The sequence below is a fragment of the Gadus macrocephalus genome, chromosome 12, assembly GCF_031168955.1.
Source record: "Gadus macrocephalus chromosome 12, ASM3116895v1".
NCBI classification, from domain to species: Eukaryota; Metazoa; Chordata; class Actinopteri; order Gadiformes; family Gadidae; genus Gadus; species Gadus macrocephalus.
Window position 1 is genome coordinate 6,033,377 of NC_082393.1, and position 17,120 is coordinate 6,050,496.

General features: G+C 44.5%; 1 protein-coding gene across 1 annotated transcript in view; it reads right to left on the reverse strand.

Annotated features, from left to right (window-relative positions):
* Positions 1-14,565: 14,565 nt before the first annotated feature.
* gabrb3 (gamma-aminobutyric acid type A receptor subunit beta3) overlaps positions 14,566-17,120 on the reverse strand; it is a 41,741-nt gene continuing 39,186 nt past the window's right edge. Inside the window, 3 exon segments of the mRNA XM_060066583.1 lie at positions 14,566-15,678; positions 15,680-15,717; positions 15,720-15,963. Of these exon segments, the coding sequence (XP_059922566.1) occupies positions 15,610-15,678; positions 15,680-15,717; positions 15,720-15,963 (351 nt within the window). The 3' untranslated portion in view covers positions 14,566-15,609.

Below are 17,120 nucleotides of genomic sequence, written 5' to 3' on the forward strand. Positions count from 1 at the left end.
TGGTTTGTGAATTATGGCGGCTTCTCATCCCACCGACCCTGAAAGAAAATCTATGGCCACATTCCAGCGCAAACACCCCGCGGATTAAGGTGTCATTCTATTTGAGTTTGCCGCCTTACTCGCACACTGTAAAACGTAATCCGGTCAGAGGTCAGAGGTTGTTCTCCGACAGATGTTCTCGGAAAAGACTACAAACGTTAAATCCATCAGGCTTACGCTTCTTTTTGTTGAGGTGACCGGAGCTGTTGAAATAGGCCTACCTCATCTCTGTTCAGAAAAATATTTTGAACTGAAAAGGATATTTTAGAGTAGTGATTTGGGGGATGGAAGAGGTGAGGTGTGGTATGGGAGGGAGTAGAGGACAAACGTTAAGGCCTCATCAGGAAGTCGCCATAGGCTTTACCTTAACACCCCACTAACACTTGTAAACAATTACCGTGAACCGTAAACCAGAGCTGTGCCAACCCAAGGCAAGGCAATAACCAATAACGTGTTCTCATTTATTTCCAGTTACTGTTATTATTCCCACCATCACACGCTAATGGAGGCGGATGAAATCTCCGGCCAACGCGACGAGAAGACAGGCTGGCTCTGAGACGATGATGAAGAGGAAGATGACAAGAAGGAGGAGGAGGAGGAGGAGGAGGATGGCGGCTGAGCGGCAGGTGATTGATGGGATCTTCCTCACGGACTCAACTTCTGGGAGTTTACGGCGCCAATTAAAGCTGGAAGGTTATTGGCCAGCGCTTTATTGAAAAGCGTCCCAGCAGGCCGGAGGCGCGTGTTAACAGTCTGGTTAGCGTGTGTAATGAGAAAGCACCGCCGCTCAACAGACTTTATGACACACTGGCTGGTCTGCTGCTTAATTAAGAAAACCTTCTCGGCGCTACCCAACGTTAAAATGGGTTTTTCCAATTCCTTTTTAGGTGTGTGTGTTGGATGTTTCTCCAGCCATCAGGGAGTGATTTGTCACCATGGATGGTAGATGAGGATCATACTGCTGGACGTCCTTGAATGGTTCTTTAGAGGTGGGGTATTTCATATTAGGCTAGATGTTTATCGTGCGTTTCTTTGCAGACATTTGCGAGGATATGAAGATATTCAGATATGCGGTCGCTTTTCGGGCTATAAAATAATAATAGGATTTGAAAGGGTTTTGGAGGGTTGAGTAAAATCAAGTCTGCTTTTACAATTTAATTAGAGAGAAATGCAACGCAATATAAAGGCAGTGAACTGTTATAGAGGCCTGCTTATATCAAGGTTTTCCTGAGTTAAAAAAAAATAATCAAGTCATTATTTAATTAGAAGGCCAGTTTTGTGTTACACCAACGATCCATAACGCTGAGAAAAACTAAACGCAACGTCTCTTTGCGCTCTACTGCGCATGACCTGCTTCGTCGAGGACCGCGCTCACGCAACGTTTCACGCACTGGGAGTAATCTGAGGCCCAGATAAATCACAATAATTAACTCGATAATAATATGATGAATATCCTCGCAAAATCTGATCCTTTTTTTTTTCTGTTTCTTTCTGCTCCATCAGCAGAACGTGCGCAGCCTGTGGGAAATCATGCATAGATCTGGCATGCGCCGTACAGGAACGCGGCGCCCCAGGGCCAAGTTCTTTTAATTACAACAACACGCGCCAACCTGTCGTCAAGGCGACGCCGACCCTCAATCAATGATCCGGCAGTGGATCAATGTCAGTCACACACGCTACTGAAAAGAACACCACGGGAACAGTCCCCCTTTTCAAGCAGAACATGAGTTTGGAGGCCGGAGTGACACAGAAGAGTGTCAGGTGTTGTGGAGATTTCTGGTACCCGTACCTTTCAGAGCAGGACCAGAGAGAGAGTGGGCGACAGAGAATGAGAATGAGAAAGAGAGACAGGGACAGGGACAGAGAGAGAGAGAGTGAGTGAGTGAGTGAGAAAGAGACACACACAGAGACAGAGACCAAGACCGAGACCAAGACAGAGAGAGATAGTTACAGCCTACATTTCAAGAATTTCTCCATTGAGCTTCACCAGTAATGAAACCGAATAAACAACTCACCGCTCTCACACACACACACACACACACACACACACACACACACACACACACACACACACACACACACACACACACACACACACACACACACACACACACACACACACACACACACACACACACACACACACACACACACACACACACACACACACACACACTGATTGTGATTTGGCAGCCAGTGAAAAGTCAAATGCATAGGAGAATATCATAAATGGTTGTTTATGATATTTTCTGCTGACATTATGAAACTAAATTCCCATGGCATGGCTGAATGGCTGGAATATCTTTAATTCCTCGTTTACTACCCCGGTGTTCAGACTACTATGGATTTATAGACGTACTGAAAAGTAACTTTAGCATTAGCACTCGGATATGATGAGATCTGTTTTTCTCCCCTTAAAACTGCTTGTATAAGGTAAACGTTTTTCGAAGACTCTTTTAAACAATTCAGGGGTTAGATCAGTATCACAATAATCATTGTTTTTTGGCGGTTCATTTACAAAGTCTGTTGAGGTTCATTATGACCAAATGCGAGAAGAAATAATGACGGCAAATATAATCATTACTTTTTTATAGATTGCAAGTAATTGTAATATGAATATGACACATTTGCCATTCATTAGTATGGCACTGACTAATTGAGATCCAGATTCTCCATCAGTATGGCAACAATGATCAATCACGTATTGTTGGACAGATGAGGCCCCCGAAGTGTGTTCAAATTATAATGGATGAAAAATGTATCTATTATTCTGATATTTGTGTATGGATCTTACGTATTGACCCTTGTGTTGAAATTGACTTATTCAGTGCTTCGGGGCAAGTCACGTGAGCCACGACTCATAAATGATTACAATCAACGAGAAATGTTTGGTATTTGAAAAATGACATTTGTTGCTAATTGAACCAGGCAATTTCACTGGACTAACATTTTGCAGTTCTTATTATTTGCACATGTAGGAAAAACAAACAATTATCATGTTCACTGAATACATGGTGAATGTGAATAACTACAATGCATTACAAATTTACCCAAATCCTCTGATTTCTATAAGAAAAAATAACATTTCCCATTTGACATTATACATCTTCTTTGAAATAAGCTACAGTTGATCTTCCAAACCCCTATTCCCCGTTTTAAGGTCAAACAAAATGAAACCAGACAGTATACGATATATCCTTGGGACAGGTGAAGGAAATCAGAGCACGAGCTGTGCAGTCTCTCCCCCAACAGAGGTTCGACCTTAGCACTGTCCAAGTTCTGGATCCGAGATAACCGTCTGCTGATATACTCGCAACATTGTGTGGTTACCTTATGCGTTGAGTGGGGCTGAGTAAGAGGAAACCGCACTTAAAACCTGGTTTCCTGGTTAAATGTAACCGGTTCTGTAAGAGCTTCTCCTCTCACACCACTTCTCCTTGCCAGGGACAACTTATCGCTCTGCACACGTTTTACTCACACATACACTTCCTGCAGGCCCTGGAAGTAACGATTCAAGAGAAAGACGTGCCGATGGAATGAGCTGGAGAAGAATATGTTCTCGGAAACGCAGGTGGTGATCAATCAAAAGTGATTTTGTAATTACCAGATTAATGATGCATTGCCAGGGCTTTCTGTTTTTCCGTTAAGGGCTCCTGTCTACTCCTGAATCGCAGGGTATCGGGAGAATCTGAGGAAGAAGGGCCCGTCCAAACGCTACTGTGACTCGTACAGTAACTCGGAGGGAGGAGAGAGCAAGCAGCAGCAGGGAACTGTAAATGAACGACAAGGAGATTAACCCTTCTTCATATGCAAAAGATACAGAGGGCTAAACTAAACACAAATCAAACACAGTGTGTACAATAAAACGACTATGTACCTGTGTATGTGGCCTCGAACTGCTATGTTGAAGTAAAACATCAAATCCCATTTCACATCATATATTTTATAATAATCATCAGCCTATTAATTGTAAGTCAGTTGAGGCACGCCGATGACGGGTTGAGTGTATAGTCGTGAAGGAATTTACCATATGTAGACACCGGGCACTTCCATAGAGAACTGTGGCAATACATTAGAGGAAGAGAGCGATATCTATACCCGTCCAGCCTCTACCTAGCATCCAGCTGCAATGCAGTGCTATAAAGTCCATCCTACAGCCCAACAGCATGCATACAGTAGCTAGACCCCCCCATACAGACTTCTCTCTGGATTCTGTTGACAGGGAAAGCTCCCTCTGAATCTTCTTCCTCCTTTCCTCCCATCATTTCATGGGCGGTACAGAAGCATGCATTCTGGTAATGCCAGATCACAACCACATCAATCCTGCTTGCTATTGTTATGCTCCGACAGTGACATAGTTTTAACATTGTGTAAACGTTGTTTTACCATTGTGTTGGTGAAGTGTTGCTCTAGTGTAATTACTCTATTTTTTATTTGTGTTGTTGAGCTGTTTTGCTCCTTGTGTGCTCATGAATCTGTAAAGCGACCTTGAGTGAGAGAAAGGCGCTATATAAATTATAGTGTCAACTTTAGCGTCGCAGTAATAGCGTCTTATAGCGTCTTATAGTGTTAACGCTGTGTCCGAGTTAGGTTGCGTTAGTAGCATTGTGTTATGCAACATGGATGGCCTGGGCTGGGACGGAGCGTGGCCGGATGAGACCAGGGGAATGTCTGTTCCCTCAGGGGCTAAAGGCCAGCTTATCTTTATTCATATAGACAGCTAGCCAAGCTCACATACCATCTCTGGGTGACCAGGATAGGGATCTAGGAAATACAGTAGGGATGAGGATCATATCTCACACGATGGGGACTGGTCTATTTCAAGAGATGAGAGACCTTTGATTACAGGAGGTAACATAGCTTAATAGCCTGTTTTGCTTTGTACCTGGAGAGGGTTCAGGTATTGTCTTCCGCTGGTCGTGAAGGGGACTGAAAGCCTTGTTCTCACTGCCCGGTTCGGGATCTTTTGTGTTTATGGTCCATTCATGTGAACAGCAGGAGTCACAGAGGATGTCGACCAGCAGAGAACGAGAGAGAGAGAAACAACACAGCATGAATACAGCCTCGTCCGCCCCCCTGATAAAACACAGTTTCCCATGAGGCAGTACACAAACTCCTCAGGGAACAAGACTGCAAACACACCGAACTCTGATGACCCTAAACCCAAGCTGTAGTTCAACTTTCAGGCTGCCAACGAACCATTAAAGTCTCCATTAAAATACATTTAATGCGCATCATTCATCCTGCGGTTCTATATTAACCTACTGTACTATTCGCTCCAACTTCTGTGTTCTTCTCTGATCTACTTTTACTCTACTGAACTCTGCTCTCTACTTTACTGTTCTCTACTGGAGCTGGACTCTACTGTGCCCCATCATTTTTCATTTTCCTTGCTTTATTCCTTTAAACAATGCCTAAAGTGCTAAGTCAGGGTTCACATTAAATTTTACATTTTATATGAGAACCGGATGATGCAATAAAAAACATGAATGAAAAATGGGTTGACATTAGAACTCAACCTCAGCCTCCTCCTCCGGTCGGCACGCCAGTCTCAAATGAGTATTGATGTTTCCGGTTTGCTGTGGCGTTATAGTCTTGTGTATGAGTTTCAACGGGATCGCGTGGCGGCTTGTGTTTCAGTGAAGGTCTGACCCTCCACACCGCCTCCCGTTTGTATAGGCCGCGGAACGTCAGATGTATACACTAACCTCATTATTTTAAAAGGCGTCCTGGGCATGAGGCCAGCGACCGCCGCGCCACGCCAGCGTATCGCCGCGTCGGCGGGAGATAACATTATTCAGAGTGATTGCAACGATCTCATGGCTTTACCGCAAACGGGGATAAGGGCAAATGTTGTACAGGAAGGAATAACGTTAGGTCGGTGTTCTGATGTGATCAGTTAAGGGGGGAGTCGATGACTGCCCTGTGCATTAATACATTAGACCAGCGTTTGGTTTCCGGCCCGATACCTCCAAGATGACTCCGAGCGTCGCGGTCGCCGTGCAGCGAGGCAAAGTCACTTAATTCCATGCATTTACGTCTGTTTCGTTGATCGGTGGGGGGATTTTAATCAGGCGATCTGGTGAATTTTGCTTAGCTTGCAGCTTTTGTAGTTCAAATGCTATGCCTTTCCTCAACGCCACGTGCTCCCTTCCTGGTTTCATGCATCAGGCAGAGCTGACACCATTTCAGAAAACCTTGGAGTGGACTTGACGGCACATTTTTAGGGGCTTGTTCAGGGTCACCACCGCAAGCCTACATTTTTTTTTAATAAATTGTTATACTTGAGGTTAATAAACTATTTACAGCCCCTTCCCCAGTTTTATAAATTCTAATCCTGAGCCAATCCATTACAAAATAAACAGATTTTGGCCACCAGAGGGATCATTGACCCATTGGCCAAAGAACGCAACCTCAGTATTTTCAACAATGTGGACTGGGTGGAGTAAGTGAGTGAGTGAGTCAGCTTCACGTAGTTTGATGTGGTTGTGGCCAACAGTAGACCAACAGAAGACCAAATAGTTGTCGCATGTAATCGAAGTCGCCTCATTGAGCAAAGCTTTCCGTCAATGGATAACCGCATACCACTTTGTCGGTGCATAAAATCAGGAAATACAATTCCTGACATGCCGCGCTCCCCCTGCCCACACGCGAGCCTTCACACAATCCCTTTCCTCAAGTGTGAGCACACTTGACTTCCAGCGTGCACAAAGCGACTGGGAGGCGAGTGCCACACTCAAGGCCACGCGTTGGGTGGGGCCGAGCCATGAGATTTGGCAGCTCTGCCACATGTCTTGCGTGTGAACTATAGTTCTGATTCAATTTAATTTAATTTAGGACCCTACTTGAGAGCAAAGGATTTGATTTAATCGAGGGCATGATCATGGGAATACATAGGCAGAGATTTTCCTAACATGGGATGACGGACAGCCAGGTCTGCAGGGATGCAAGAGAGCTGAAGGAATGTACAGATCAAAGAAGTCAGGAGATTGACATGGCCTCAGTATCAGACTTTGCTGACTGTGGCTACATTGGCAATGCAAATACAAACTACCTTAACACCTTTCAATTAGAGAGAGGAAGCGAAAAGATCTCTAGGTGTAGGTAGAATGTATACAAAGGTCTTTTCAATTGATTAGTTTCAATGTAACCACGGTTTATATAGTTTATATCTTAAATTAAATTTTATAATTTGATTTATTTATTCCAATAAATCTTTCCTCAACAACTTCGACCTCGGTGCCACTGGTCCAAAACTATAAACTAGCCGTTAGCTAAGGGATACAGACATGAGGCATATTAACAAGATGAAGCCCTTTGAGAGTCATTGTGATAAAGGCCTACAAATACAATTGTAATTGATGATAAAGGATTATTGAATATTCTCATGTTGGGTAATCAAATATGGAAATCTTAAACCTGTACCGGTACTTTTCATGGTGTAACGGACCATTCTCCGACCCAACACGGTAAGGCAAAAGACGGCAGCCATCCTGGGTGGAGAGTTATGGCGCGTTTCCCCCGGCGGATGCGCTTAGACCCAGCACGCCTTGGCCCAGTAGTGAAGGTGCGGTTATGCCCAGCTCAGTTACGGCTCACGTTTCCACCGCCGACAATACCCTTATGGTAGGGCGGGGTTTAAGCCGGATGGCGTAAAGGCCGATATATGCTCTGTTTTAGACGTAACGCGTAAGCACGTAAGATACATAACCCCCCCTTGCGCGGTAAAATATCCCCCCTTACGTGCTTAAGTGCGTCGCCCAAAATTCCTGACTATGCGACTAAAACACTACGGCCCTACGCAGCTCGCAAAGACTGTGATTGGCCAGCTAACCACATCCTTTCAGGAGTCTCACATTTCACAGCGATTTCCACTTCCACGCCCACAGATTCGTTCGTTGCTCCCCCTACTGTTCTGGCGGAGAATCCCCTTGCAACACGCGCAATCCTTAAGGAACCGTAAATCAAAACTTGTCTAAAACAAGTCCCTTGTGTAAATTACGTGCTTACGTCTCTGCGTCTAAAACAACCCTAAATCGGCCTTTAGCCGCGGCAGCTACGTAAGCATCGTGACCTCATAGCAGCTCGACACAGTGTAGTCTGCTAATAAATCCAAGGAAAAGGAAGAACACGACACAATAAACAAAGCGCAACAATGTAGGACGTCCAAGGACAGCGAACTTTTGCGCAACATTTTCTTCAATAAACTAAGTTTTCGTCGTTCGCGGCTACTGTGTTTGTTTGTTAATATCCCCCTGTCGCACGGAAGGTACGATTCTGTCGACCAATCAACGGACGGAGAGGCGAGTGTAGTGTGTGTGTTCGGACCTGCCGGCCCCCTTTCAGACGTCTTATGGCGCGTTTCCACTGCAGGGTGCGGAACGGATCGGATCGCAAAGGTGCGGGTCGGGTCGCGTTTCCACCGCCAAAAGTGGGCGTGACCCGGACTTTGCCGTACCCGTTCCGGCCCCGTTCTCGGGACTCCTCCGTTGGGGTACCGCAAACGAGACGAGACGCCTGAAAGGGTCCCGTGAAATTCTAGCTACACCCCCCCTCCGTTGATTGGTCGACAGAATCGTCACTTCCGGGTGACGCAGGGATATAAACAAACGAACAGTAGCCTCGAGGTATTATTCTTTACAATTAACTTGTCGCGTAAAACGCTTGCTTGGGCGAACAAGGAGGTGGAGACGTTCTTGGGGAGGAAGACGTTTTTTACGATGTTTACGTAGCTGCCGCGGCGATCGACATCCGGCCTACCACAAAGGGTACTGTCGGCAGTGGAAACGCGACCTCGGAACTGAGCTGGGCTATACCGCCCCCTCCCTACCGCACCTTTGCGATCCGATCCATTCCGCACCCTGCAGTGGAAACGCGGCATTAGTACCCCAACACAGGAGTACTGAGAGATAAGTACGGCTAATCACGGCTAAGTCCGGACCCTGCCCACTTTTGGCAGTGGAAACGCGAACCGCACCTATTCATACCGAACCGAACCGCACCCACCGCTGGAAACGCGGCATTATAATGTACTTAATGGTTCTGGAGTGAGGTTTGCCCTGGAGGACCTATGTCGGTTACAGTAGCAGGAGTCCTGCTAGCGGTACACTAGCTAGCGGTTACTAGCTAAAGGAGCGCTGGAGGTGTTTCTCTGGTGGTACCTTGTGATTAATTATGCTGCCCGCAGGCGATGGGGGTGTGGGCCAGCTGTAGGTGTGAACCGACTGCATTTCTGTTTATTTATAAATGGATTACTAAACACAGCCATTTTTCCTGCTGCATTTCACCCCATAAACAGAAAAAAGCAAGAGTGCCACACACACCTACACACACACACCAACCCACCCCCACACCCACACACACAAAAGGCGAGTCACATGCATTGTCCAAAAAAAGCCCTATTGACGGGGAGATTTGCAGTTTTGGGGATTATAATAATTACTGTATCATTAAAGATAACTGGGAGCTTGGGGGGGGGGGGGGGGGAGACAGTATTTTGTAGCAGCTCGATAGAGGCAGCAACACTTAGAGGGTGGCAGAGTAGTGTCAAGCCAATAATAATAGCAACAATCCTAAAATACACAATAGAATAGTAATAATGGTTAAAGCATTAAAAACCTTTGCAATAATCTGTAGGTAAAAATGTATAAACTGATTAACCTACATTTGTAGCAACATTTAATTGTACCAAAACGTTCTGATAAACGTTCCTTCAAAAATGAAACCATTACATCCAGAGCTCCTCCGATCATAACTGCACTGGTGTGATGTAACTCATAAATGTGGTGGGGTAGGAATATATATATATATATAGATATTAACAATACACTGACAATGCACAATTACTTGTAGTTAGTGACCTTGAACTAATGGTAGCTTTCTGGGCCATGCGAACTGCTTACCAGGACTTCTCCTCCCCGCTCTGATGTTGACGTCAAGTTACAAACTGACACCCCCTTCCTTCTCGTTCTTTTCCCCTTCTTTCTTCCTCCCGCTCTCCTTCTTCCTGTCTCTCTCCTTCCACTTTTCTCTTTCCTCCTTCCTCTTTCACTCTCCTTTTCTCTCCCTCCTTCTTTCCCTCTCTTTCCTTCTTCCTCTCTCTTTCCTTCTTCCTCTCTCTTTCCTTCTTCCTCTGTCTTTCCATCTTTCGCTTTGTCTTTCTAACCTACTTCCACATTTATCTTCCCTTGTTTATCTTTCTCCCTCACTCTCCCTCTTCCACTCTCTCTCTTTCATTTTTCCTTTCTCCCATTCCTCCTTCCTCTCTCTTTTTTTTCCTCCTTCTTCTGCTACACTTTCCATCTTCCCCTTTCTTTTTCCTTCTTCCTGTCTCTTTCCTACTTGCGCTCTTGATCCTTCTTCCACTTTTTTCTTTCCTTCTCCCTCTCTCTTTCCTTTTTCCTTTCCCTTTTCCTTCTTCCTCTGTCCCTTGTTCCTTCTTCCTGTCTTTCTCTCCTTCTTCCTCTCTCTTTTACTTATTCCTGTCTCTCTTTCCTTCCTCCACTTTTCTCTTTCCTTCTCTCAAGCGTTGAGTGCCCAGGAAGTCCAACTCGGCAGAAAGGTTTTTTCTGCTTGCAAGCTTTTCCTTCCGACTCATTTCCCTCCTCTTCGCGCTTTCCTTGTTTTTTGGCAAATCATGCCCTTTTATTTTGTACACGCATGTCGGTATAAACACACTCGTTGCCGGTTCACTTCTGCTGAGCGAGAAATTCATACCATAATAGATTATAATTGTGTACACACACACAAAATTATAAAGTGAATTCACAAAATATACCAAAAATAATCATAACACTTTTGGGGGCGAACAACTGCAGAGGGTGGAAACTGACCCCTCTCTGATGCTCCCTTCCTGTGGTAATAATTACAGTGTGATTCTTGGAAACATTTTAAATCCACAGAAACACTTTCCACATTAGGCCCCAAATCCTGTTTGTCTGTTGGTATTAAAGTGGCAGACGATCATTTATATTTTCTTCAAGTCCTTTTAAACTCAACCTCCCAACTGTCATGTGTGTGTGTTTTACTATATTATTGTCCTGGAAAGAACTTCAACATGTCCTCAAATATTTGAATTGATGAAAAGTGCACAAGAATAAGAGGAGAACTAAGACAGGCGATTCCTTCCTAGGGTAAAATAAAAACACATCAGCGGGTAAACGGTGATGTAGTCATGCATATCACACCTCTCATAGCCATCCACACCTATAAACAACCATCCACACCTCGAAACACTGTTAATCCTCTGGTTCTCAGAATCTGACTACAACAGTGCTGCGATGCGGCAACCCTCTATCAAGAGGCCAGGGGGAAGGGTATTGAGGCAAGGGTGTTGAGTGGAGGGGTGAAGGGTTTGACAAATATGCGTGCAGGAGGACGCTGTTTAGCCCGCTGGATCCATCTCGCCGTCGGTGGCCTATGAGAGGTGCCTGCCGCTCTCCTCTGACTGCCCTACATTTAGCTCCAGAGTTGGAAGTGGAGCAGCTATTTCAGGGCCCTGTTGTGTCAACAGAGGATTCATAACAAAGGCCTCGATAACACACATGTAGCATACAATAGGATAGGATGCAGAAATACATCATGATACAGATGTGACGTCTAATATTAAGGTAGAAGCTATCAAACAGATAAAGGCCTACTTTGTGTAACATCTGAATGTAGGCGTCACCACTATGGTCTTCATAAATTGGACCATAGTCATATTTATTGTGTTCCTTGAGAGAACACGTCATTAACATTCGGGAGAGACGAAGAATAATATTCAACTGATGATGTTCACTATTGGTGATCCTGAGAATATTTTATTTTTAATTTGGTGGATGAATCCGGAGATTCAATAGATTTTTACCAAACAGTAGATTTAACTTTAAGATTTCATGCACACACACACACACACACACACACACACACACACACACACACACACACACACACACACACACACACACACACACACACACATCATTTTCAACGTTGCTTGTTCAAATTAGCCTACTACCACCACCACTATGGGGATTTACAAAAAAACAATCACTGTTCCTTATTCCCCATTGTACTCAGTTAAACCATACTTCTGCCGGCACTAAGTATACACTAGTCCAGAAAACTCCACTCAAAGACGCTAGATCAATTTCATGATTGGTTTCCGCGACATGTTTCCACAACCCCCCGTGGCGAGTAGGCCGAGAAGACGCGCCCCCGAGTCGCTGAGCGTTCACCGACAGAGGAGACGCCGACCCACCGCAAGTAGTACAGCTGCTTTCCCGTTATTTATTTATCTATCTAAACTCCAAATATAACCCTGCTCGTGGTAGTAATCAATCACGGGCTTGTGTCACGGTTGGGGAATAAGAGGCGTGTTTAGTGGATCGCGCCGTGCTGCCCACTCGCTCGTCGACTTCCTGCTGAGATGTGATTCATGGAGCAACGAGACAATCACACAATCTGAGACGCTGGCACTTAATCGTTTTATGGGTGTCATTCTCACCCACTAATCTGCCACTTTATCTGTCAGCCTCTCCCCTAAATCCGATAATTATGCACTCATATTAGCATAGTTCTGATTCCGTTAATGCGATGTGGTAGCCTACTGAGTGCAGTCCCCTCACCGAAGGACTCAGGGCCTGATTCAAGATTGCACTTAGTTTACCAGCCAGACAGTCTTGTGTTATTATAATATAATGCTTCTATTGACATTTTCTGTGGTATCATAAAGTACAAATTTACTTATCCCTTCTCATTGCATGAGATACAGGCCCACATTTGAGCGATTTGTAATAACAACATCTTTAAATACTTTATAATTGTGCTGCATGATGAAAATAATACTTGAATTGTGTACCTCAAACCACCCTCGGTTTCTGGGGAAGAGAGGTGAGGCGTGGAGGTTCTAGAACGTTCTGACGGTGGTCTTAGCATGATGGAGGGGGTCATCCAGCAGCACTCCACATGTAGGCATGTAGGCTACAGCATTGCTTTCCGTTTAGAGATGCAACCATCTCTCTCGCGCGCGCGCGCACACACACACACACACACACACACACACACACACACACACACACACACACACACACACACACACACACACACACACACACACACACACACACACTCACAGTTCAAGCTAATCAGGCAGAAGCAGATCAAGAGCTTCAACAACCATGACAAAGGGAAAGCCTCCCCGTGTCGCTGTCTCCTCAGCTCTCAGGTGAATTCCCGTTCTGAAAGGACCTACTAGGATCTAAAAAAAGATTTTTCTTTCTTTCTTTCCAGCGAGCGTAGCGGTGGAGTCTCGTGGGTTGATCTGGAGCCTGGCGGGGCGCAGCGCCCCGGGGACAGACGGGTGTCATGCCCAACGCTTGGTTGGCGGTCGGTGCTCCGCCCACGCATCCCCGTCCCCGCCGACCGAGCGGCGCAGATGGACGGCGGCTGGCTTCGTAACGCAACAGTTGCTGCTTCAGCGGCGCCATTCCTCCTCCTCTCTCTCTTCCTCTTTTAGCTTTCCATTTCTCTTCTATCGCATCTTTCACTTTTTCCTCTCCGTATTCTTTTTTTTTTTTATAAACTTGATTAGACTTTTTGTTTGTTTTGGGATTGTTAAAAGTAATAACAAAACTATTCCTTCTCTTCTTTCTTCTCCTTTCCATCTCTTCCATCGTGTGTTACATTTTTTCGTTTCCTTCGTGTTCCCTTTATTCTGCGTCTCAATAAGAAAACATATTCTGGGATTGATTGAAATCTTAACATCATAAAACATGTCAAAAAAAGAATGAGAAGGTCGACACCTTGTGATATGGCATATTATATTTACAACAGACTTGGGGAAGGAGGATGAGCAAAATATGGTTTGTGCAACATATCTAACGAAAATCAACATGCAAACGAACAGGACCACCGAGCAAAACATACCAGACAGAATACCAATGTGAAGCTCTTCGAGTACAACCTGACAAAGTACGAGAACTCGTACAAAGTTGTTGGCGACAAGATACGTCATAAGTCACCTGACAGTTTAAATCCAGATCGAAGCCTGCAGTGTAAACCGTCCAGGAGAAATACAAAGTTGTTTCGTCCAGTTGTAATAAAGGTTTTGCATTTCAATTATATACATATATATATATATACATATGTGTATATACATATATATGTATATATACGTATATATACATATGTATACATATACATATATATATATATATATATATATATATATATATATATATATATATATATATATATATATATATATATATATATATACATATATATATATGTATATATACATATATATATGTATATATATATATATATAGACATATGTATATATATATATATGTATATATATGTATATATACATATATATATATATATATATATACACATATACATATATATATACATATATAATATATATGTGTGTGTGTGTGTGTGGGCATAACAGTCCTGAAATATCATAACAAGAAGAAATATGCAAATATCAAATATGTTCTGTATCATTTATAAAATATTCAAACTATGCAAACGTCATTCTAGGAGTCCGGAATATAAAGATTTAATTCTGTAGATGAAAAGAAAAAACAGCATTCATCATGTCCTAATGGTTATTCATGTTGAAATATTTAAAGATAAATTCTCTCTTCCGGTTTACCGAAAGTGATGTCTCTGCCTGTTAGATAAATAACTTATCTTTCCTTTATGCTGGTATGTGTTCTGTCATCGTACGTCTGTATCAATAAAACCCCAAATACTGGATATTATATTTATCAATATCTTATCAATAACATTTTTCATATTTAATATCTTATTATTACACATAACACAGCACAGCAACCCTTTGATCGATCAAGCTTCCTTTTGCACTTCAAAAACAAGTGAATATTCTGCATTGTCAACCTCAAGGCATACGAATCTGTTCTCGTTAAAAACGTGTATGAACACACATAGAAGGGGCTTCATCTGGATGCATATAATGGCTTCCGTGATATAGACGTGAACGAGTGTCACAGCATGATGCGTGAAATCTAGAAATCTTGCTTGTTTCATTGTTTCCTTGACAGAAGTTAGAATTGGTTATGCAGTCAGTACACACTGTATGATGTACTGACAGCATGGCTACAGTTGTGATACTTGGCATAAAGCACTGTTAATAACCGTTTCCATTCACAACGCTGCAGATCTTGGGAAGATGGCTGGGTTTGCCCTGTCCCAACATACCACCCACAGCTCCAGGAAGAGGACAGTAGTTAACATGAAGTCTCAGAAAAATACATCTTTTCCGTAGACTGAACCATTTTCTTCATATTTAGATTCTGAATCGCAACTTTGTGCTCGGAAGTTGCAATCAAGTACGCGTTTCCTTGTTAAAGTCTTCACTCTTTGAAGCAAAAGAAAAGGAATCGGATTGGATTTCAACCGACGTTTACGTTCTTCAGTTCCGACAAAACACACAGACGGCTCCTGGCTCGTCTTCAGAAGACGGCCGACGAGACAAACGACACAGCGGGGCGCTTGGGTGGACCTTACGCAGCGGGGGATTCAGGTCGACAGCGGCGGCAGACGAGGCGGCGTGCGCTAGTTGACGTAATACAGCCAGTAGATGAGGTTGAACAGCGAGAAGGCGAACGGGAAGATGATCCGCGAACCACCGGTCGATGGAGTTGACGTCCGTGAGGTCGGGATCTTGATCTTGAGCTGTGACGACCGCCGGCGGAGGCGGGACTTCCGGGGATTAGAGATCTGGTTGCGGTCCAGGCTGTGGCGGCTGGAGCCCAGCGGTGCGCTGGGCTTGCGGTGCTGGATCACCGGGTGGTCCAGGCCCACGCAGGAGGAGTTGCGGCCCTCGCGCACACTGGTGGTCAGCTGGTTGCCGGCCACCTCGTTGTGAACCTCCAGGGTGCTGAGCAGGATGTTGCCCTGGGAGTCCACCTGGATGGGAGAGAGAGAGAGAGAGAGAGAGAGAGACGAGAGAGAGAGAGAGAGAGAGAGAGAGAGAGAGATGAGAGAGAGAGGGAGGGGGGAGGGAGAGAGAGGGAGAGGGAGAGAGAGAGGAGAGAGAGAGAGAGAGAGAGAGAGAGAGAGAGAGAGAGAGAGAGAGAGGGGGGGGGGAGAGGAGAGAGATGAGAGAGGAGAGAGAGAGAGAGAGAGAGAGAGAGAGAGAGAGAGAGAGAGAGAGAGAGAGAGAGAGTGAGAGAGAGAGAGAGAGAGAGAGTGAGGGAGAGAGAGAGAGAGAGAGAGAGAGAGAGAGAGGAGAGAGAGAGAGAGAGAGAGAGAGAAGAGAGAGCTGAGAGAGAGAGAGAGAGAGACAGAGAGAGAGAGAGAGAGAGAGAGAGAGGCAGAGGAGAGAGAGATTTGAGAGAGAGAAGAGAGAGAGAGAGAGAAGAGAGAGAGAAGAGAGAGAGAGGCAGCGAGAGAGAGAGAGAGAGGCAGCGAGTGAGCGAGAGAGAGAGAGAGGCAGCGAGAGAGAGAGCGAGAGAGAGAAGCAGAGAGAGAGAGCGAGCCAGAGAGAGAACAGGGTTAGAGAGAAACAGAGGAGTTAGAGAGAGTGGTTGAGAAATGCCAAGGAACCACCACTGACCTCAGGACCTCATGGATATATTATAAGAACTGGATCCAGATTATTATACTTACACAAGGCACTACACTGCAGTATAAGTTTTTCTTTTTAAATAACCCTACTTCACTGGCTTCTGTGAGCAAGCAAGCAGTTGTGTTTAGTTTATCGCTGTGTCCTGCCCTCTCAGGCTGACTTCCTGCTGAGATCTGATTAATATATTGCCAAGACAATTACACAATTCTGATACTTGAGCATCTTATCTGCTCAGATGCTCACGAGCAAAAACTGCTAAATTACGTTTGTTTTTTTCAAATTCTCGATTTCCTGTCTGGATCTGATGTTTATAAGTGCAGCACAATGGTGCTGAAGCAAGTGGGAATGCTGGAAAATGAACTGGGGACTGGACATCGATAGCAGTAGACAGTAGACAGTAGACGTAGCGAGGACCCTCAACAAAACTCACTGCCCTATGTTTCATCATGTGTAGTGTTGTTATGGGCTTCTCTATTTCTATGTGTCATTTATGTTC